Below are 23,990 nucleotides of genomic sequence, written 5' to 3' on the forward strand. Positions count from 1 at the left end.
GTCAGCAAGCAGCTGACGTCATGGTGTAACCGAGGTCACGGAGTAGTGGGAGGCAGACCCCACGCGTTTCGTAACCAACGTGACTTCCTCAGGGGTAGGGATCAGGGACATTTTCATTGCTACTATTTTGAGGACTATGCGCTCTTTTTATTAATTTTTTTTATGTTATGCAAGATGGTATAAAAGTCACGTTTTGGACATTTGGGCGCTAACTTCTGTTGTAGAGTTTACCGCCGGTAATAAAAGTTTTTATATTTTGATAGATCGGGCATTTTGGGATGCATGTTTTTCATTTTTACTGTTTATTTAGTTTTATATCGGGGGTAGAGGGGGTGAAGTGATATGAAATTTTAATTAATTTTTACTTTTTTTTACTTTTTTTCCCTTCACTATTTTTTAGACCCTGTAGGTCAGCAGCAAACAAGGACTTAACACTTGTGATCGGTGCTAGCACTGACCGCGAGCGTTAGCGATGGGTGAATTGCAGTAAAACCCATCTCTGTATGAAGAGGGCTCAGCCCGTGAGCCCTCTTCATACACCCTTCATAGTTTGCTGACGTACCACATGTTTTGCATGTAAACATTGCAAAACACGATCATATGCATTTCGGTTGAAAGGCACATGCGATAAGGCCAAGACCTTCCCCTTTGAACTGAATTGCATTTTAAAGCGCAATTGTGAACACAACCTCAAGGTTCAAGAAAATGTAGAAATGCCAAATTTCCCCTCATATAGGTGGAAATTTATCAAAAGTCTTCTAGTTGCTCACAGAAGTTTATAAAATGTAAAATTAGCGCTGATTGGTTGCCATGAGCAATCAGAAGATTTTTCTCCCAGACGCTTAAGGGCTTCATTTCTCAAAAGGATCAGGACATTTTCAATTCTGATGACCATAAGACAGCTCATCTAATAAGTCTATCCAACGTGTAGAGGCCATACTCCTCATCAAGAGCAAAGCTTTGTTAACTCTGCATGGTCAGTAGACAGTGGACACGGAAATATGCTACTTGTTCCCTCCACTGTGTAATTCTACTGCAAGAAGCTTCCTCCAACAGCTTTGGGAATGAGCTTTGGGTTGAAAATCATTAATCTGGTTATGATGACCATCCTAAGGATAGGTTCTCATTATAAAAATGATCAGAAAAGCTTCTGATGCACATGCTGAACGTGTCCATAGAACCCTTTATTCCCCACTCAATGTAAAAAAAACAAAACAAATGTTTGGGAAAATTTGCAGTTACACACTGCAGTAAAGAACTATACAGCTTTGTACTGTAAAAATAAACACAATACAAGCACTTTAAAGTACAGGCAGTCCCCGGGTTACATACAAGATAGGGACTGTAGGTTTGTTCTTAAGTTGAATTTGTATGTAAGTCGAAACTGTATACTTTATAATTGTAGTTCCCGACAATTTTTTTTTTTGCCCCAGTGACAATTGGAGTTTCAAATTTTTTTGCTGTAATTGACCAAGAATTATCAATAAAGCTTCATTGCAGACAATTTTAAGCTGATTATTGCAATCTGGGACTATTTTAAAGCATCCAGAGAGCTTCACCAGAGGTCACAGTGGGCAGAGGGGTCCGTCTGTAACTATGGGTTGTCTGTAAGTCGGGTGTCCTTAAGTAGGGGACCGCCTGTATACCTATTTTTCAATAAATCTTTAATCAAGTTTTGGCCTAATTTATGGTCATCTTATGTCACCTTCTCTTTCCTTTCAGAATTGCTAGATTGAGACTTGAGGTTGTGTTCACAGTTGTGTTTCAATTGCGCTTTAAAATGCAATTCCGTTCAAAGGGGAAGGTCTTGGCCCCATCGCATGTGCCTTTCAACTGAAATGCATGTGATCTTGTTTTGCACTGTTTACATGCAAAACATGTGGTGCTCATTCCTGATTTGTATGTGTTTCAGTGGAAATACATGCGCTATCTGGCCAAGTAGGGAAAGGGGCTTCTGCTATTAGGATATTATCGAGATGTATTGATGTATTTGCGATTAGATAGAAGCTTTTATTTAGCTGCAGTAGCTAGGTCAAAATGCAAAAAAAAACATTACCATATATACTTGAGTACAAGACTAGTTTTTCTGCAGAAAATTTGTGCTCGAAAACCCTAATGCGGCTTATACTCGAGTCAACTAAAAAAAATGAAGTCAAAACTCACCTTTCTGACATCACCCGTAGGTCCTCTTCTGTCTCCGGTGCCTGCTACAGGGGCTGGGCAGGCTGTATGCTACAGGGGCTGGGCAGGCTGTATGCTACAGGGGCTGGGCAGGCTGTATGCTACAGGGGCTGGGCAGGCTGTATGCTACAGGGGCTGGGCAGGCTGTATGCTACAGGGGCTGGGCAGGCTGTATGCTACAGGGGCTGGGCAGGCTGTATGCTACAGGGGCTGGGCAGGCTGTATGCTACAGGGGCTGGGCAGGCTGTATGCTACAGGGGCTGGGCAGGCTGTATGCTACAGGGGCTGGGCAGGATATATAGTACAGGGGGCTGGCAGGCTATATACTGGGAAGCTGTGACCAATGCATTTCCCACCTTCAGCTTATACTCAAGTCAATATGTTTTCCCAGTTTGTGTTGAAATTAGGGGTCTTGGCTTATACTCGAGTATATACAGTAAATACCGTCTGCCTTCAAAGAACAGAAAACAAAGCAAATGTACCAGACATGGTCCAGATTCTCACTTTCATGATCAGATATATAACTAACTCATCTCTGGTAACCTATAACCATCAAGTGTTTTCACAAAAACATTGTATGTATAGGTATCTTGATACAACTGTCAAGCTGCACAGAAAAAGTACATGGTTTTCATACTGCAGGAGCATTGAACAGGTAATCCTGGCACCAACTACAACAAATGATATTTCCATCTCTGGCCAGTATCCAGAAAAAGAAGATCGAAAGGAAAGGTTAAAAAAGAAAACAAACATTTCACCCAAACCTACTTAAGCCACTTTAAGTCCTTTTACGTTTCCATTTTTTCATATTCATAACTTTATTTTCCTGTGTACAGAGGTTTACAAGGGCTTGCTTTCTGAGTATCAAATTGTACTTCCTAGTTGCAGCATTTCATTTTCCATGCCGTGTACTGGGGAAAAAAATTGCAAATGTAATGAATTTGAATGATACCTTCCCTTTATTCTCTGGGTTGGTACAATTTACGGGGATACCAAATTTACATATTTTTTTTTAAACAAATTAAACCTAATAAAAAAAATAACCTTTTGTATATTAAAAAAAAATTTCATTTTGTCATATTCAGACATCAATAACGTTACACAGCATATGGAGCTGTGTAAAGTTACATTGCTAATGTAAGGGCTGTACGACACTTCAAATCCCTTTTAATCAACTTTTTACATGTTGCAAAATGACAAAAAAGTGGCGTCTTGGACATTTCAGCACCATTTTCTGTTATGTCATTCATTGGCGTGAATAACCGCTTCCATACACTGCTAAAACGGGACTTTTGGGAAGTGGCGATACCTCACATGTCTATGATTTCTACAGTTTATTTTTGTATCAGTTGTAGGGAAATGGGGGTGGAAGTGATTTGTACTTTAACATATATATTTTTTTTTTCTTTAGCCCCTAAGGTACTTAAACCCTAGGTGGTCTGAATGATCCATACACAGGCAGTCCCCAGTTTGTGTAGGTTTGTTCTCAATTTGAATTTGTATGCCAGAAATATAAATTTTATAATTGTAACCCGAGCCAAAATTTTTTTTGTTCACTGTGACTATTGGATTTTAAACATGCTGGATTGTCATAAGAACCAAGAAAAAAGCTTAATTGCAGACACCTTTGATAACTGTTACAGCTGATAATTTATTGTGCTTTAGTCCCAGGCTAAAATTATCAACAACCAGAGGTCTGTTTAACCCCTTAACGACCTGGCCCTTTTTAGTTTTTTCACTTCCATTTTTCACTCACCACCTTCAAAAAAATCTATAACTTTTTATTTTTACGCATAAAAAGCTCTGTGATGGCTTACTATTTGCGTAATAAATTGCACTTCACAGTGATGGTATTTAATATTCCATGCCATGTACTGGAAAGCGGAAATAAAATTCCAAATGCAGTGAAAATGGAGAAAAAAATGCATTTGCAACTTTTTATTGTGGGCTTGGATTTTACAGCGCCCAAAATGACATGTCTACTTTATTCTTTGGGTCAGTGCAATCATGGGGATACCAAATTTGAAAGGTTTTATAATGTTTTCATACATTTACAAAAATTAAAACCTCCTGTACAAAATTTTTTTAATAAAAATCTTCTGGCGCCAATAACTATCATACTTTGGTGTACTGAGCTGTGACTGGTGTAATTTTTTGCGACTTTTGATGGCGTAAAAATTGCTAAATGTGCGACCTTTTGATCACTTTTAATAGATTTTTTTATATTTTTCAAAATGGCAATAAAAGAGGCATTTTCGACTTTGGGTGCTATTTCCATTACGGGGTTAAACGCAGTGAAAAAAACATTTTATTTTGATAGATTGGGTATTGCCGCGTCCGAGAATGCCTAATGTGTTTATGATTTTTACTGTTTATTAATCCCTTCCCGACATTTGACGTACTATTACTGCATGGTGGGAGGTGCGTTCCCGCAAAATGCAGTAATAGTACGTCATGCTTCTGGCGCCGGCTCCAGAACGGAGCCTGCGCCAGAAGCTGCGGGTGTCGGCTATATATTATAGCCTACACCCGCCTCTAACACCCGCGGCGCTTACCGGGGGGGGGGGGGGGGTGTCCACTGCTCCGATCGCAGCCCCGGGAACTGCCGGTGCCCGGGGCTGCGCGATCCTCTTCTGTGAGCCAGGTCCTGCCTTCTGGCAGGACCTGGCTGTAACACACTGAGCATGCGCAACATGCTCAGTGTGTTACATTACACAGTGTAATACATCTGATCATATAAAAAGTGATCAAAAAAACGAATGTGCGCAAAAATGGTACCACTGAAAAGAACAACTCAACTCGTAAAAAATAAGCCCAAAACTAGCTCTGTCAACCTAAAAATATTAAAGTTACGTCTCCGAAAAGATGGCGATGCAAAAACAAATGAGATTTCCTCTATATTAGTTTTTATCCAGTAAAATTGTAAAAATAAATGAAAAACTGTATAAATGAGGTATCACCGTAATCACCTATAGAATAAAGATAATATAGTATTTTTACTGAACGGTGTACGACCCCCCAAAAATACGAAAAAAGGAAACCAAAATTGACAATTTTCTTTTCACCCATACATTCAAGAGTTAATAAAATCTCATCAATAAGCTAATGACCCACGAAAATGAATTATTTGTAAAGTGCATCTCATGTCCCAAAAAATAAGCCCTTTTATGTCCAAATTGCCCAAAAAATAAAGATTGTATAGCCAATAAAAAGTGACAGTGCATAATATGCTCTGAATGGCGCAGCTTCCCTTTGATGCCCTGGCGTGTGCCCATCAAGCAGGTTACCACCACATATGGGGTATTGTTATACACGGGAGGGATTGGGTATCAAATTTTGTGGAGCGTTTTGGTATTTTATCCACTGAGAATTTGTACATTTTTGGAAAAACACATTCATTTAGCCAAAAAAGTTTACTTTCAAAATTGTATCCGATTTTGTTTTAACCCCTGTAAAACAATTAAAGGGTTAACAAACTTCATAAAAGTTGTGTTATGTACGTTGAGGGGTGTATTTTCTATAATGGGGTAAATATTTGGGGTTTTACTTTTATTTAGGCCTCTCAAAGTGATTTAAAACCTGAGCAGGTCCCTCAATAGCAGGATTTTGCGTTTTTTATGAAAATGTGAAAAATCGCACCTAACGTTTAAAGGCCCATAACATCCTACAAAAATAAGAGTATGCATAAAAAAACCATGTCCACATAAATTAGACATTTAGTGAATGTTAGTTATTACATTTTTTTGCGGTTATGACTATGTATGGAAAAAGTAGAACATTTTGAAGTTCGAAAATCAAGAATTTTTCCAAATTTTCACCAAATATCTGATTTTCTCATAAATAAAATGCAAAACATACCACCAAAATTTTTCAACTAACATGAAGTACAAAGTGTCACGAGAAAACAATTTTAAAATCACTTGGATATGTTAAAGCGTTTCGAAGTTATAACCATTTATAGTGACACAGGGCAGATTTGAAAAAATGGTCCTTGTCAGGAAGGTGAAAAGTGGCTTCAGCGTTAAGGGGTTAATATTTATATCAGTTGAAGGGAAAGGGGGTTGATTAGAATTTTTAGGTTTTTTATTATAATTTTTTTTATATTTTATTAATTTTTAATATTCTTCAGACTCCCTAGGGTACTTTAACCCTAGGTTGTCTGATCGATCCTATCATATACTGCCATATTACAGTATGGCAGTAAATGGGGATTTTCCTTCTCCTCATTCTTTACAAGGTCATGAATGGGTTAAAACAACTTCACGGTCAGCGCCGATCCGCGGCAAGATGCCGGCGCCCATGTGTCGCCATCTTTGTGAAGCCGCCGGCAGCGATTGGTGGGTAAACACCCGCGATCGGTGCTAGCACCGATCGTGGGTGTTGCCGGTAAGCCTTTGCTGCAATATGCAGCAAAGACTTACCGGCTATGGAGAGGCCCCGGCACGAGAGCACTCTCCATGCACCGGGACCCGGCTTAAGTAGGGGGTCGGCTGTAATTTCTTAAAGTAGGGGACTGCCTGTACTGCCATACTACATTATGGATGTAAAGGCGATCCCCTACTTAAGAACACTCGACTTACATACGACCTCTAGTTACAAACGGACCTCTGGATATAGGTAATTTACTGTACTTTAGTCCTAGACTACAATAAACAGCTCTAACAGTTATCATAGGTGTCTGCAATTAAGTTTTACTGTTAATCCTGATTCTTATGACAACCCAACATTTTTAAAATCCAATTGTCACAGAGACCAAAAAACTTCTGGCTGGGGTTGCAATGATAAAATATACAGTTCCGACTTACATACAAATTAATCTTAAAAACAAACCTACAGACCCTATCTTGTATGTAACCCGGGGACTGTCTGTATATGGCATTTTAATAGTGTAGATTTATGTTAGCCAGGGAGAGCATAAGAAGAGGGAAAAATTTTTTTCAAAAAATCAGGCAATACACAGGCAGTTCCTGGTTTGAGTATTCACAATTACGATCCTTTATAGTGGGGGTCGGGTGACGCGGCGGCCTTTGCCGATTCCCTTACTGCCTTCGAGGGATTATTCCGACTAGATTCTGCCCCACCACACGCCATTTCCCAAATTTACACCATCCTGACGGACGACTCTAAAACTTCAGAACTCCCATTCGTAAGAAGCTGGGAACGTGAGCTAGGTGCCCCGCTGACACAGGAGGAGTGGGACAAATCTTTTCTCTTCACGCACAAGATGTCCTCTGCTTGTGCAGCACAAGAAAAGGGGTATAAGATAGTGGCACGGTGGTACCGGGTGCCGACAGTGTTACACCTGGCTTTCCCTTCGGTTTCGGACGTCTGCTGGCGCTGTGGATCCGAGAAAGGGGATATGTTGCATGTCTGGTGGAGCTGTGAGGCCCTCAAACCCTTTTGGAGCCAGGTGTTCGACATGTATCAGCGAATCTCGGGCAAAACGGTGACCGCAGGTCCAGACATAGCTCTTCTTTCAGTTCTTCCGGGCCAAATAGGAGCTCAAAAGAAGGACATACTGCGTTTTTGCCTGATTGCAGCTAGGGCGGTAATACCACGCCACTGGCGGTCCACCACATGTCCGTCCTTGCCCAAGTGGGCAAAAGAAATGTCTCACCTGTTCCGCATGGAGGAACTAGCTATATTAAGACCAGAGGCCCACGAGAAGTTTCTCCTTGGATGAGATTTAGGGATTCCCCAGATTTTAAGGCTCTTTTTGAAGTTCAGGCTCCTGGTTAGGGGTCCTTACATTTCCTCGAGGGATGTGAATTGCCTGGTCATGGGAGGTGCGGAAACCCAGAAGCCTTCCTAGCTCCCTTCAGCACACACTCCTTAGGACCCCCCCCCCCCTCTTCCTGGTGTACTCCATCCCTTTTGTATCTGTCTAAAATTATGTTACGTCTTGTGATGTGTTTGTTTGTTTCTTTTTCTTGTTGTTTGGCTCTTTATCAGCATTCTCTTTACAAGGGCACAACTTACCGCGATCTGTGGAACTAAGCCCGGCCCTATCTTGTAAGGTAGAGGGTAACACACCTATGGGGGAGCGATAAGGAGGTTAAAGGATATACTCTCTGTAAAGCTTTGTCACGGAGTCTGCTTTCCTTCCCACTCGGAAGGCCTTTCTCCTTATATAGGGCCTCACTGAAGGTTAAGTGTATGTCCTGGATATATGTTTACCATACATTGTATCTTTTGTGTCGACTATTGTAAGATGTTTCTAATGTATTGTGAGTTTTCGTTCTATAATGTTCAATAAAATTGATTCAACATAAAAAAAATCAGGCAATACCTTTTTGAGGCGGAGTATATTTGATGGTGAGCTTTTGAAAATACTAGTTCTCTTCGTGAGACATGATGTTATGCATAAAACAGAAAATTCACAGCATTTTATACACACTAGGCAGTGATCATCAAAGGATATTAAAAAACTTAAAAAAAATGATAAATACAGGGAACTTATTTATGACAGGACGGCAATAAACAAACTAAAAGCCTGTGAAGAGAGACCAGAGAACTCTGGCTCTTATCAGCTTGTGACCTCCAGGTCAGAGATAGGAGGTCATGAAGCTGGCATGAATGTAAAGACCACTTTGTAAGGTGTCCCATTCTTTCCTCTCCCTTTCTGTCTTAAAATGTCTCATTAAAAGAGTGATCTGCAAATATTCCATAGTGTGGCCCTATTTGAAAAAATGTGCAACTACTGGGAGATCTTTCCTTTAAATTTTAACATCAGATCGGTGCGAGTTCATGCACTGATGGAGTCTCTGGCATGTTTCCCCAACATAAAGGCATGCGGTTGGACAATGTTGACACATAATAAGGTTAGAAGACCTGCAGGAAAAGGACCCCTTTATCTTTTGTACCTGCTGTGATTGAGGTACAGGCACATGGTCAGCAGTGCGAACGAGCTGGCACGTTTTACACCTGCTTTGCAGGCAGGGTGAGGTACCATTTTCTGATGGGGGTCTCAGGGCACTCCAGACAACAAGTTGTTTCAGGTTTGGTGATTGCTGGAAGGACATGATAGGAGGGACCATTTCTTTTAATCTTTTATCTTTATGTAGTATCGGTTGGAGTTCCTTGGCAATATAACGTAGGATCTCCACTTGTGGGCTATAAGTGACTACGGGTGAAGGGGGGGGCACTCTGGCCTCCTGTTGGGTCTCCTTATATGTGAGTAAATGGTCTCTTTTGATGGCTGCTGCTTTTCTTATTTGGTTGTCAGTCACTTTTGGTCTAAAGCCCAGCTGGAGAAATTCAGACCTGAGCTCCAGGAGGTGTTTTTCCAGATCTTTCTTGTCTGAACATATACGGTTGTAGCGTATGGCCTGGCTGTATATGATTAATTGTCTGGTATGTTTGGGGTGAAAGCTGTTATTTCTCAGGTAGGCTGTTCGGTCTGTTGGTTTATGGAATATTGTTGTGGTATCCAGAAAGTGTATCTCCTTATTTGAATAGCTTAGTTTTAGATTGATGGTGGGGTGAAAGTTGTTGTAGCCCTCATGGAATTGAAGCAGGATCTCCTCATCCTGCAGTCCAGATGATCAGAATGTCATCTATACAGCGGCGGTAGATCCTGGGTTTTGTGGTGCATGCGGATAAGTAAGCACCTTCCAGTTCAGCCATAAAAAGATTGTCGTATTGCGGTGTACACCTTGAACCCATTGATGTCCCCTTACTCTGTAGGTACAGATCCTCTCTAAATGAAAAAATTGTGTGATGACAGTTGTAGGTGAGCAAAAATTGTATGAGTTCTGTGACTAGTTCTGTTGGTAAGTTGTGCTTCTCCATGTGTGCCCGGCATGTCCCATTCCATCTTAATGGGGGATGTTAGTGTATAGAGATTCCACATCCACGGTGGCCAGAATTGTACTATAAGGAAGTGGGCCTACAGTTCATTTAAAAGGCAGTAATCTTCTGTATGTAGCTAGGAGTACGTCTGATAACGGTGATCCTATGAGATGTTGCCATAAGATCACTGTTACATGGGATATGTATAAAGAACAGTGCCTAAAAACACATAAAAATTACAAATTACAAAATTAAAATTTTGAGTTTTACCCCAGCACAAAATTTTTTTTTTTTAATAAAAACTTTTTTTAAAAGCTCTTTTAACGGGGGCAGGGTGTAGGGAGTCGCTGGTTGGCTTTGCCAGTCACAGCCTGGTCTGGGGTGTTTGGTGGCATCAGGCAAAGAAAAGTGTTGTGTACCCCTCTCCAGTGGCAAAGGCTAGAGGCTAACTTGCCCTCATAGTACCTCAAGATGAAGAGAGCAGCCAGTTGGGTATGCGCTGCTTGTTACATTTATCTTGAAGATGCTGATGGAGATGAGTATGGTGCCTTGCTATCTTCGTCAGCGCCATAAAGATGAATGTAGCAGCCCGTGCATGCACAACCAGCTGCTTTCTTCATCTCTGTGTATGACGGCCCCCCGTCTCATCACTGAAATTAGCCCCAAATAAAGGGGTTCTACAGCGACATACAAGTTAGCCTCTAAGAGCTTTAGGACTGAACGCCCACGACAAAACGACAAAAGACTGAACCCAAAGTGAGTAAAACAACAATAACATGAGGTACCATCCTTGCGTTCCTCACTCATTTAGCCAGCATTTTTAATGCAGGACAATGCCCCTGGGTAAAGCAGCTTCTTGAAACAGTCAAATGTCCAGCTCAATAGAAAAACTCTGGAAAATCCTTGGTGACAAAGTTATGGCCAAGAAATGCACAACAATCACAGAGCTGAGGTAGAGACTGGAATAAGAGTGGATCAAAATCCCACCAGAGCGGTGTGAGAGACTAGTGATGTCCCGCAGACGCTCTGAATTCATTCATAGCAAAGGACTGTATACTTTCTACTGATTGTTGACTGTTGTTACCTTCAGAAAATTTAGTAATGTTTCAATGTACTACAGCCATTGCTGTTCTCTAATTGTGAACATCAGATTTTTTGCAAAATTAAGGTCTCTTATAATATACATTAATTATTTTGTAAAACACTGTTCTAGTGGTATGGTGTACCTCTTACAAAAATCCATTAAATGTTGATCAATGTAGATTACATTATTTCGGAAAAAAAAAAATCAAGTGAACATACAATTGTTCTCTAAATTTGATCGCCAGCTAATTAACACACTTATGAGTAAAGCATAAAAGCTGTTATCTAATTTTCTAATAGTGACAACATCCTACCTTATTTGTAGATGTATTAAAATAAAGTTGGAGAAACATGGCTAGCAAACAAACTTTAGGAGCTTAGAGAAGAGTAAGAAAATTACTGGTCTCCACTCTGAGGTGAAACGATAACAGCCCATTTACTGGTTCCCTCTGAAAAATCTTTTCTATTTGGGCTATTTGTTATTCAGCTTCCACATGTTAACCCATGGCTAATAAACAAACTATACTGCATAATATTTATGGCATAAGTCAATATAATAATCCAAATGTCTGCCTCTATTATTTAGTATTGTGCAAAGTTGTAAATAAACACAAAATAAAGCATCTCCATTGCCCGCTACTTCTTATGCCTGGATGCCCAAGTAGAACACTTCTACATGGCAAAGTTCACAGCAACAAATGGGAGATGCATCCAAAGGCAGCAGATGTCACAAAGCACAACATAGGACAGCTCAGTCCTACACAGGATGCAGCTGCCATCAGTGCCAGCTAGGCTCTGTCCATCAGCACTAGTCAGGCCTGGCACTGGGCACAGCCTGGAGGGGTAGCTGAAGGTGGCATCCCCTGTTCAGGCAGCCAAGCTGTGCAGGACTTGGGGTGTAGAGATGCTAAGTGACACTCTATGACAGGCCTGCTGCACTCGCTCTCACCCCCGCGGCCACCACCTCCCAATACCCAGCCCATGGCACCCTCCTCATAGGCCCTCCACCCTTGTGCAGGTGGCCGCCCCCGCCTCCTTCTCTGCCCTGGAGGGGGTGTCTGGTAATGAGCTACCCGTTGGTCGTGTCTCTTCCTCCACAGCCACATCTACCATGTTCGCCAATGTCCACCAGTTGTCTTACCCGTGCTGCTCGGGTGATGCTCAAATCCTTCATAACCTCCTCGAAGGCTGCCGTCTCTTCTGCTTGTTTCTGGTTGTGCAGCGCAATTTTCTCACTGAATTTCCGTGGATTGTTTGAGGTCGCCATCTTCCCTCCTCCTCCTCCTCAGGATGCGCACTCCCGCTCTGGACGTGACGTAGCAGCGATAGTGGAGGGGGGAATAGGGAACACGACGTCACGGCGGGCGGGCGCGCTCCTGACTGCACAGCCAGAGGTTGCTCTCCTCCTGCTTAGTAACTGGGCTCCGTGTGAGGAAGCAGGCGGCAAACTTCTGTGAGAGAAGAGCCTGAAGCACAGCGGAATCCTGCACACCTATACGCCGTCCACCATGTGCCTCTTAGACATATACTTTACATAGTTTAGCAATCATTTTAAAGAAGCCGTAATATGTGACCTAGCAAGCAATTACAATTTCTTTGCTGAAAAAAAAGAAACGTGAGGACACATTTAATCAAGAAAATCTGTCAAAATCACCAAGATGTGGCCATTGCATCGGAGGAGTCTAACCACACCATCAGAAGCATTCCATTTTGTCAGGGGTTTACCCATAACCCCTTCAGGACGTAGCCAGTTTAACCCCTTAAGGACGCAGCCATTTTACAGCTTAGGGCTCAGTCCCATTTTTTGGATTCTGACCTGCGTCTCTTTATATGGTTATAACTTCTGAACACTGTTACTTATCAAAGCGATTCTGAGATTGTTTTTTCCCCACATGTTGTACTTCATTTTAGTGGTAAATTTTGGTTGATAAGTTTTGCGTTTATTTACAAAAAAAAGAAAAAAATGATGAATTTTTTGAAAAATTTGCCATTTTCGAAATTCAAAATCACTGCGTTTTCAGGCAGATCGATTTACCACCTAAATAACTTGCAGAATAACATTTCCCATTTGTCTACTTTACATTTTCATAATTTTTGAAATGTTTGGATAATTTATTTTGACGTCACGCGGCCTACAAATCGAATAGCGATTTTCCGTATTTTCAGAATTGACTATTTTGGGGATAAATACTGTTTGAAATCAAATTTTAGATATTTAGCAACAAAAACCCCCTATATAACCAACCCATTTTCAAATCTGCACCCCTCAAACTATCAGAAACAGCATTTACAAAGATTGTTAACCCCTTCAGATCTTCATAGTAATTGAATCAAAATGGCGGTGAAATTTAGAATGGTCAAATTTTGTCGGTTATATGTTCATTTAGCCCTAAAATTTACACATTTCCAAAAGATAAAAAGAGAAAACTCACCATAAAATTTGTTCTACAATTTCTCCTGAGTGCAGAGACCCCCCACACGTGGCCGTTACTTGTGTTATGGGGGCACAGCGAGGCGCAGAAGGGAAGGAGCACCCTGCAGCTGCCAGGATTTTAGTTTTCTCGTTGCCCCCTTTTGAAGGCTATAAAATTTTCGCTTTTCCGTTATTTGGGTCATGTGACGGCATTTTTTTTGCGGGATGAGATGCTTTTTCCAGTGTTACCATTTTGGGGTTGGTATCACCTATTGTTGAAAATTTAGGAACTTTGAGGTCATGAGTAGAAAAGCATCAATTCTGTACTGGATTTTTAACTTTTTTTTTTTTTCGTGTTCACCGTATAGCCTAATAATCATGTTATCTTTATTCTATGGGTCGATACGATTATGGGGATACCAGACATGAATATTTTTTCTTATGTTTTACTAAATTTGCCAAATAAAACCCTAATGTGGGGAAAAATCAATCATTTTTGCATCGCCGTCTTCCAAGTGGCATAACATTGTTAGGTTTTTTGGCTACAGAGCTGGTTGATGACTTGTTTTTTGCGGGACATGTTCTTTGCAACAGTATCATTCTGGAGTACATATGTTTTGTTGATCACTTTTTATTGCATTTTAGTGGGATATAATAGGTAAAAATCATAATTTTTGGCGGGTTTTTAACGTTTTTTTTTTTTTACGGCGTTCATCATATGGGTTCAATAGTTATTTAGTTTTATTCTATGGATTGTTACGGACGCGGTGATACTATATATGTGGGGTTTGTGTTATGATTGAGACTTTTTTGAGTGTTATATGTCTCTTTATATGTTTTGGGGCTTATGAGCATTTTTAGTGATTTATAAAGTAATTTTTTATTGAAAAACATTTTTTTTTACATGATCCACCATGGGATATGAACAAGCAATCATCTGATTGCTTGTTCTTGATAATACTCTGCAATACTAATGTATTGCAGGGTATTAGCAGTGCCAGCCTATGCAGATGCATAGGCTGACACTTTGCCTTTAAGATGACGTCACAGACGCCATCTTAAAGGCAATCCCTCCAGACTTCTCTGGGGTCCCGATCGGACCCCAGAGGTGCCAAAACAGCGATCGCCCCCCCCGAAAACGGTGCGGGGGGGCCGATCGTGGGGTAAAGACCCCCAGAAGACATGTTAAATGCTGTGGTCGCGTTGACCGCGGCATTTAACGGGTTAAACACCCGCGATCGGAGTCCACTCCGACCGCGGGTGTTAGCCGGGGATGTCAGCGGTAGATTACCGCTGAAATCCCGCGGCTAACGATGCCGGTTCGGCTGCTGTGCAGCGCTGAACCGGCATCGTCTCTGCGCCGTAGCTGTACTGCGCTGAGCGTAGCACTAAGGGGTTAAAGCTTAAAGGAAACTTACCACTTGAAGTGGTCGGTGTAAGCTGCAAATACCGAGCACCAGCTGAGGTTGAGCTGGTGCCGGTGCTTACTTTCGTTATTGTCCTAAATCGCTGTATCGCAGTTTAAACACTGTTTAGTCTTTATATGTGAAGCAGCTTCGGCGCAGCGGTTTATGACACTAACGAAAATAAGCTCCGGTATTTGCATCTTAGGCTACATTCACACACATGTATGGGGGACGTATGTATGGCCGATATACATCCCCCATACACTTCATATCACCGCCCTGTACGGGAGCGGTACGGTGCAGCACACGTGCGGCTCCATACCGCTCCGTAGCCCGGGAAAAGATAGGACATGTCCTATCTTTTCCTGTGATACAGCGCCGTGCGCTGTAGCTTCCTATGGATGGGGCGGGTTGAGCAGCGCTCATCCCCTGCTCTTCTCCGCAGCGCCGATGTATGTCCGCCGTACTACGGTACGGCGGGCATACATCATGTGAATGTAGCTTTACACCTACCATTTCAAGTGGTAGGTTTTCTCAATCTCTAGTGATTTTTACACAATGCAGATCATTTTAATCCTTTAACAATTTTACTCAGTTTTCGTGCTGCTTTAGCTCCTATCACTTCCTAGGCTGCTCAGTGGAAAATCGCAGGGTGTGGGCGGGGGCTCTCTAAGCAGACACATTGGGGCTTATTTATTAAGGGTCCATGGAACGCACTTTTGTCAGATGTAACATTGGCAATGAGCCCCCCCACCCCATAGCTCTCTAAGATTGTACCTCCCCCTCATGCCTCTGGCGGGGCTACACTCCATCTTGCTTCTCAGCTTCTTGTGGCAGGAGGGGGACGACGCTTATGGACCTCATCGTACGATATTTCATAATTTAATGCCTGTTGGTCTACAAGCTCCGCTACTCTACTTCCTCGCCTTCCACACACCGCTTATAGGTGTTCCCTAGTGTACACACTTGGGATATAGGGGTATACCCCATTGTTATTCAAAGCATATAAATCTGATAAACAAAGCGCAACAGGAGATACTTCCTCTTATGCTTCTATCCACGGACGCCGAGAAAGGGTTTGATAGAGTCAATTGGTCCTTCATGACTGAGGCGCTCAGACACTTCGGCCGAATGCTCTCTTGTGTGTTGTCCCTGTACTCCTCTCCATCCCTGTACTCCTCTCCATCCCGTATGAATGGGTTACTATCCAGCAGCTTCCACATCCAAAACAGCACGCGACAGGGCTGCCCCCTCTCCCCTTTACTGTTCATACTGACTCTGGAACCTTTCCTGCGTAGGATTTGCAATAGCCAGGATGTTTTGGGTGTCAGGACAAGAGGGTCCATGCACAAAATTGCAGCCTGTGCAGGTGACCTGCTCTTTTTCATCTCAAATCCGCAGGTTACCTTACCTAACCTCATGCAAGAGCTAGGCCTCTTCTCCTCACTGTCCAATTTTCGTATTAATTGGTCGAAGTCTGAAGCCCTTAACGTTTCTACACCTGCCTCTCTTTAGGACACACCGCGAGCCTCCTTTAATTTTAAATGGGCCTCAGAAAGTATAAAGTATCTTTGTATTAATCTCCTGGCAGAGCTGTCCAAACTATATGTATTGAACTTTCCACCTATATTCCAGAATATCCAAAGGGATTGCTCCAAATGGTTCAACGGACTCTTCTCATTGTTTGGAAAATGTGCCATTTTCAAAGTGAATACCCTTCTACGCTTGTTATATCTGTTTCAGGCTATGCCCATACATTTGCTTGTGGCCTTCTTCCGTTCCTTGCGCGCCCTTCAACATAGATTTGTGTGGACAGGCAAACCAGCAAGAATTAGCCGTTCCACACTGTTCAGACCTAAAAGGTCGGGTGGACTGGGACTCCCTGACCTCTGAAATTATTACAACGCTGCACACATGGTGAGAGTACTAGACTGGTGCTGTTACCAAGCTTCTAAACCATGGACCTATCTCAAGCAATCCTTCACACAGGTACCATTACAAGTCCTTGCCTGGCTGGAGCCCTCTTAGACGTCACCTTTGAAACACCATCCTACAATCGGCCCTACACTGGTGATATGTCAATCAAAATTAGTACGGGACAGACTTCTGCCAGTAAAGTCCCCCCTCACCCTGATCCTTGGCAGTCCAGACTTTACCCTTGGCTTTGAAGACCTAGTCTTCAAGCAGTGATTGGGACCCGGGAGGTTCAGAGCAGAACACTCTATTAAAAACACGACTTGGATGATGACCCAAGACTTGACAGCACTGGCTGAGCCCTGTCCACTGGGAGCTTGGAGAACTAGCAAACTGCAACATTATCTGACTTCCCTGTGAGCTATATGCGTTGGAACAGACTGCTTTCTCACTTTTGGCTTGTGGTTTTAAGTGGCTTGTGAGAATAAGTGGAGTTAAAAAAAGCAGAGTTTGAAAAAGAGAAGTCCACAGAACTGTAAGTAATCTACATTTTATATCTCTTGATTTATATACTCATCACAGTTTTGTAACTAGGATATGGCTAGCAAGATTGGTGGTTTTCTCCAGTGCACACTCTGCCATATGTATACACTGCTGGAGCAGGAGTTCCAGGGTGAATACCGCTGCGACAGGTGTGCCCATATTTTTCTACTGAAAGCGCGTGTTAACGATCTGGAGGAAGATACTGCATGGCTGCGAGCAATTGACAATCTTGAGAGAAATATGCTGCTCACTGAGCAAGTAATAAGTGGGGTAGAAGTGGAGGGTGGCCAGTAGGTAAGCCAGTAGGGCCAGGTGGGTAGCTGGGTTACTGTAAATAGTGGGGGTAGAAAGGGGTCAAAGAAAAGGAAGGCCAATTCCGACTCTGAACATTCAAGCAAAATTGTGCAATGATGTAAGGACGTCAGTGTCAGAAATGGCAGCCCTAGCGGATCCTGCTCTCCCGAAAAGTGGGTGTTAAGGAGATCGCACTGGTTTTGGACACCATCTTGACTACTGTCCGCCATCTTAGATACAGCGGCCATGTTCCCTGACCATTGTCAAGTTAATGTCATGATTCAAACTTCATTTTATGTAACCTGGTTGCTCGCCTGTCAGCTAATACCCTTTGACATTTAATGAGAAGCCAGTCTGTTTATTATTATTTATTATGATTCTGGAGTCCACTTATCTTCTTTTTTTTAAATAAACAGTGTGATTTGAGTGCATCTAAAGACCGGACTGTGTCTTTGTTTTACTCCGTCATCTCGCTGCCGGCAGCTATCTCATCCTCCCTCAAAGGGTTAATTAGGACTCACCTTACAAAAGTCAAGAGGGCTGTTGGGGCCCTGCATAAAAATTTCTATCACAGGGGAGCAGCCCAGCTAATAGTAGGGGGGATGGGAGTGCAGGTAAGACAAGGCAGCTAGTGTTTGTAGGGGAATCTATAATCAGGAAGACGGATAGAATAATTTGTCGCCAAGACCGCCTCAACTGAATTGTTTGCTGTCTCACTGGTGCCAGGGTTCGGCATGTGGTGGAAAGGGTGGATAAATTACTAGGAGGGGCTGGGGATGACCCAGCTGTCATGGTTCATGTTGGTACCAATGACAGAATAGATGGTAGGTGGAGGAGCCTGAAGAATAATTTTAAAGAATTAGGTTCAAAGCTTAAGGGAAGTACCTCCAAGGTAGTATTCTCTGGAATTCTACCTGTGCCATGGGCTACACAGAGCAGACAGCGGGAGCTCAGGGAGTTAGATGCATGGCTCAGATCCTGGTGTAGAGCAGAAGGATTTGGGTTCCTAGAGCACTGGGCTGACTTTTCATTGGGGTACAAGCTGTTTTCCGCAGATAACTTTCACCTTAATGGAAAGGGGGCTGCTGTGCTGGGGGAGAAGATCCTAGCAGGGGTGGAGGAGTATTTAAACTAGGTTTGGGGGAGGAGGAAAAGGAAGACACTAAAGGGGAAGACAGGTCATAGAGGGGACGGGTTATGCTGGTGGGTGGTGAGGTGGGCAGTGTATGGGGGACTAAGGTGGTGGATAAGGAGATCCACAAGTTGCAAAACAGTAGTGAGGATATATGTGCCAGTAAAATTACTTTAAATGAGATAAATAACTGTGGAAAATTAAAGTGTATGTTCACAGAAGTATCACAGGCAAAATGGGTGAGCTTGAGGCTTTGGTATTAGAGGAACAGTTCGATGTTGTTGGTGTAGCGGAGACATTGCTCGATGCATCACTTGATTGGGGTGTTAATATTTAAGGTTTTACACTCTTTCGGAAAGACAGGGCAAATAGAAGGGGAGGTATGTCTGTATGTCAGAAGAGACTTAAAAGCGATTGTGAATGAGACAGTGGTCTCAGAAGAGTGTGAGGAGGCTGAAACTTAGTGGGTTGAAATTCAAAGCCAGAAGAGCGGGGGAAATAGAGGGTCACCTATATAAACAGGAGGAGCGGGCTGCACAGGAGGGGACCGTAGTGATAATGGGAGACTTTAACTTTCCAAATATAAATTGGGGTCAGAGCTCTTCTTCATCTGTGAAGTGGAGACATTTTATCAACTTTCTGCAGGATAATTTTATGGTGCAGCTTGTAGAAGATCCCACAAGAGGCATTGTTGGACCTTGTCATTTCTAACAATGCAGAGATTGCGGAGTCCAAAATTTGAGTGTCCGGGAAACCCTTGGGAACAGCGATCATAATATAATTATTTTCCTCTTAAACTGTAAAAAGCAGAAACAGGTGGGAAAATCAAAAACTTTGAATTTTAAGAAGGCAAATTTCCAGAAATTCAGGGCTGCACTACAGGATATAGACTGGGATCAAATACTGTCAAATGATGATACTAATGTTAAATGGGAGAAATTCCAATCTATCCTGGGTGAGTATACTTCTAAATTTATTCCAATAGGTAACAAGTAGAGACGGGCTAGATTACACTCCGCGTGGCTTAGAGCTACAGTTAAAAGGGCAATTAATGAGAAAAAGAGGGCATTCAAAAAATATAAATCTGACGGGTCACTTGAGGCTTGCAGATGACACCAAGCTGTGTAGTCTAATACAGTCTATGGATGATGTTCATAGGCTGCAGGGTGACTTGGACAAACTGAATGTTTGGTCATCCACTTGGCAAATGAGGTTCAATGTGAATAAATGTAAGGTTATGCACTTGGGGGCTAATAATCGAAAGGCAAAATATGTCCTTGGGGGAGTAAATCTGGGAGAATCCCTTGTTGAGAAGGACCTGGGAATACTAGTAGATCATAAATTGAATAACAGCATGCAATGTCAATCAGCTGCCTCTAAAGCCTGTAGGATCTTGTCATGTGTCAAAAATGCTATGGACTCTCGTGATAGGGATGTAATATTACCACTGTACAAGGCATTGGTTCGGCCTCACCTGGAATATGCTGTCCAGTTCTGGGCACCGGTCCATAAAAAGGATGTCCTGGAGCTCAAGAGGTTTCAATGTAGAGCCACAAAAATGATGAGGGCTATGGAGGATCTTAGTTATGAGGTTCGATTAAAACAACAAAATTTATTTAGTCTGGAAAAGAGATGACTACAAGGGGACATGATTAATTTATATAAATATCTGAATAGTCCATACAAAAATATGGTAGTAAGTCGTTTCAGATTAAATCAAATCAAAAGACGAGGGGGCACTGTCTCCGTCTGGAGGAATCAAGGTTTAATCACCAGAGACGACAGGGCTTTTTTACTATGAGAACTGTCAATCTGTGGAATAGCCTGCCTTAGGCGCTGGTCACAGAAGGGACAGCAGAGAGCTTCAAGAAGCGTCCAGATGCCTTTTTACACCTAAATAGCATTGATGGTTATGTCATATAGAATTGTTTCCCCTAAATCCCTTCCTCATGCAATCCCTTCTATTCCTTGGTTGAACTTGATGGACAGGTGTCTTTTTTCAACCGTATAAACTATCATACTATGATACTTTTGAATGTCTATGTGGCAACATAGATGGCTTGAGACCCTGTCACTAACCTACTGCTGTCTCCTGTCAATCCCAGACGACCCAAGCCTTCTATACCTCAGACAATGGGAAGAGGACCTGAACATCTCCTTGACCCCGGAACAAAAGGATAGGATTTTTGAACTTTGTCACAATGTGACTATTAGCTCACGGTACCAAGAGGCGGGCTACAAATTAATGGCATGGTGGTACAGTCTCCTAACCAGACTACACACCCAATACATGTTGGAGATGTGGTGAGGAGGAGGGTTTTCTTTTTTTACGGACATTTTGGTCTTGCAGAATACTTTCTCCGTTCTGGGATGACCTGGGTAGAGTGATATCTGCGCTATGTGGGGAAACGATTAGATTAGAACCCTCTCTCTTCCTCCTCCATCATTGCGACTTGTCCACACAATGATACAAAAAATCCCTTATTCGCTTTCTCATCATCGTTACGAGGGCATGCATTGCAATACTTTGGAAGCAGATGACACTGTCGACAATGGCCATGTTGGTGGCGAAAGTGAATGACCTGATGTACATGGAAGATCTTACCTCTTCTGTTCATGGAACATACGAGAGGTTCCACAAAACATGGTTGCCATGGCTCCAATTTAAACAGTCACCTGAATATAGGGAGTTAATTTGAGATCTGAAGTGGGGGGCGCCCCTCCTGGTCGTGTCATGACTCTATTCCATTCCCTTCCCTTTCCCCCTTCCTCTCCCCTGGCTCTCTATCCTCTATTTAATGCCCCTGCTACTCCTTTGATGCCCTCTTTCCCTTTTTCTCCATCACAACCCAAGGTAGCTACCCTTGAGCCCCACTGGGCTGGTTGTTTATGTGCATTGTTTCTTTTTTTTCTTTTCATTATATTAAAAAGACAGACATGCAGATTGGTCTTATATGCAGAATTTTAGTACTGTATTTACACGAAGACATGTAATTGCTTCAACTATATATATGCTGTTTCCATTCGATGTAACTCACATCTCTATAAATCGATTTATAAACGGAATTATAAAAAAAGAACTTATCTGCCTTTAGCTTTTAGCTTTACACTCCTCACCCTGTGTACATGCCCGCAGGATGTCAGTGTCTGTGTCAGTGTGTGAAAGCTGGTCCTGGAATGCTGGGGGGAGGGGAACCTGCAGGGGGAGAGATAAATTATGAAGCCTCAAGCAAGATAACTGCCAACCCTAAAGTCAGAAAATACAGGGTGGGGTCTAGGGGCAACCAAAATTGTGTACACCTGGACTGAAAATATATCTGTGAAATGCTGTATTTTTGTTAACACATTCTCTAATTCAATGTTATTATTTTGTTATCTTGAGTACATGTTAAGAAACTTCTTTGTGGGAATACCCCTTTAAATTTTTTAACTTTATTACTTGTCCCACAACAGGACATAGTATCATCAGGCCCGGATCATAGTGGGGGGCGCCCGGGGTGTGCACCCCGGGGCCCCCACCAAATGTGGGCTATGCGGGCAGTTGCACGACTCCCGGCTCCCCGGGCCAAATCCTGCCGATGTGCCTCACTTTAGTCTGTGGCAGAGTAAGAAAACAATAAGTTCCCTGCTCTGCCATAGACGATCAGATGTAAGCAATGATGGCTCGATCCTGCCGCTGGTGGCGCTGCGTATGACGTTGCTGCGTGTGACGCCACGGCGCCATAATGTCATGGCACCGCCTGTAGCCGGGCACAGCCTTCTTTGTTTACATCCGATATCCGATACCATGACACCGTGAGGAAGGCTGTATATAGTTATTATAGTGGGACTGTATATAGGTATTATATGGGGACTGTATATAGTTATAGGGAGGCTGTATATAGTTATAGGGGGCTGTATATAGTTATTATAGAGGGGCTGTATGTAGTTTTTATATGGGGACTGTATAAAGTTATTATAGGGAGGCTGTTTATAGTTATTATAGGGGGTGTATATAGTTATAGGAGGACTGTATATAGTTATTATATAGTTATTACAGGGAGGCTGTATATAGTTATTACAGGGAGGCTGTATATAGTTATTATAGGGAGGCTGTGTATAAGTATTATAGGGGGGCTGTATATAGTTATAGGGGGCTGTATATAGTTATTATAAGGGAACTGTATTTAGATATAAGAGGATGACTGTATAAAGTTATTATATCGGGACTGTAAATAGTTATTATAGGGAGGCTTGTATATAGTTATAGGCGGTGTATATAGTTATAGCGACAATCGGAACCTTAAACAGTTGCGAGGGGGGGGGGGTGCCAATGGTTCTGAAGGCGGCATTTAAAAGGTCAATGCCTGTAATCAGAGCTCACACCGACCACAGGTATTACACGGGGATGTTATCTGTAGATTACCGCTGGCTCAGTTCCGTACCAGTATGGTGCTAAGCGATTAAAGGGGTGTTCCCATAGATGACATTTATTTCTGAAAGTGAATTTAACCTTTCTGCTGCCTGAACAACAGAATGATGCAGCTACCCAAGCCATTCAATAGTAATATATTATTATTATTTTTCTCAATGTAGTGGTACCTATCACCATATATCCCAAACTTTGTGATGGCCAGAAGAAAATAGAAAATTTTCTTTCCCTCTTTAAAGTCTAACCGTCATTTGAAATAGTTTTGACATCTACCACCACAATCAAGGATTAAAAACCAAGCAGTGGCGTAACCCCCTGCGACCGTGAATAAGAGTATCACAGTATTAGGTCTCTTCCGTGTGCTCCAGACCTCTGCTTGCTCTGTTTGATGCTGTGTATCTGTGACCTCAGTGTTGGTGACCTACTCAGCAATTTGTTTCCGATCCAGCCTCTGTCCTAGGCCTTGTTACAGTCACTACCTGTCGAAGCTTTTCACCATCTGCTGCTTCCCTACTTACAGACAAATTCCTACATCTTTATAGTTTTTAGGACTCTTTCCAAGCATAATGTAACCTTGTAGATGAACTACATAGTCAGAACTACCAACCATGCAAGTTATTCCACACACTAATTAAAGGTATGTATGTGGCAAGACTTGACAGTTATTGGCCCACCTTAATGGGGGTTTGTGTATGTATATGTGACATAATTAGTTCTATGCTCCTGATGACTCCAGTACACAACAGTGATAGACACTCCCTGAACGCACGGGTTCCGGCTGGCACCTCCGGTATGGCAAAATACTAGTCCGCAATCCTGGAC

The 23,990-nt window shown here is 42.4% G+C and overlaps 1 protein-coding gene across 3 annotated transcripts in view; it reads right to left on the reverse strand.

The window, feature by feature from the left end:
• Positions 1 to 12,487, reverse strand: part of CRTC1 (CREB regulated transcription coactivator 1) — a 107,812-nt gene extending 95,325 nt beyond the window's left edge. Inside the window, exon 1 of one of the 3 annotated variants that reach the window (XM_072112387.1) lies at positions 12,197 to 12,487. In XM_072112387.1, the coding sequence (XP_071968488.1) occupies positions 12,197 to 12,322 (126 nt within the window). In that variant the 5' untranslated portion in view covers positions 12,323 to 12,487. The remainder of the gene's footprint in view (positions 1 to 12,196) is intronic. The other 2 variants (XM_072112373.1, XM_072112378.1) reach the window with 2 other exon arrangements.
• Between the last annotated feature and the right edge of the window lie 11,503 nt (positions 12,488 to 23,990).

This window comes from Engystomops pustulosus, chromosome 1 (genome assembly GCF_040894005.1).
Source record: "Engystomops pustulosus chromosome 1, aEngPut4.maternal, whole genome shotgun sequence".
NCBI lineage: Eukaryota > Metazoa > Chordata > Amphibia > Anura > Leptodactylidae > Engystomops > Engystomops pustulosus.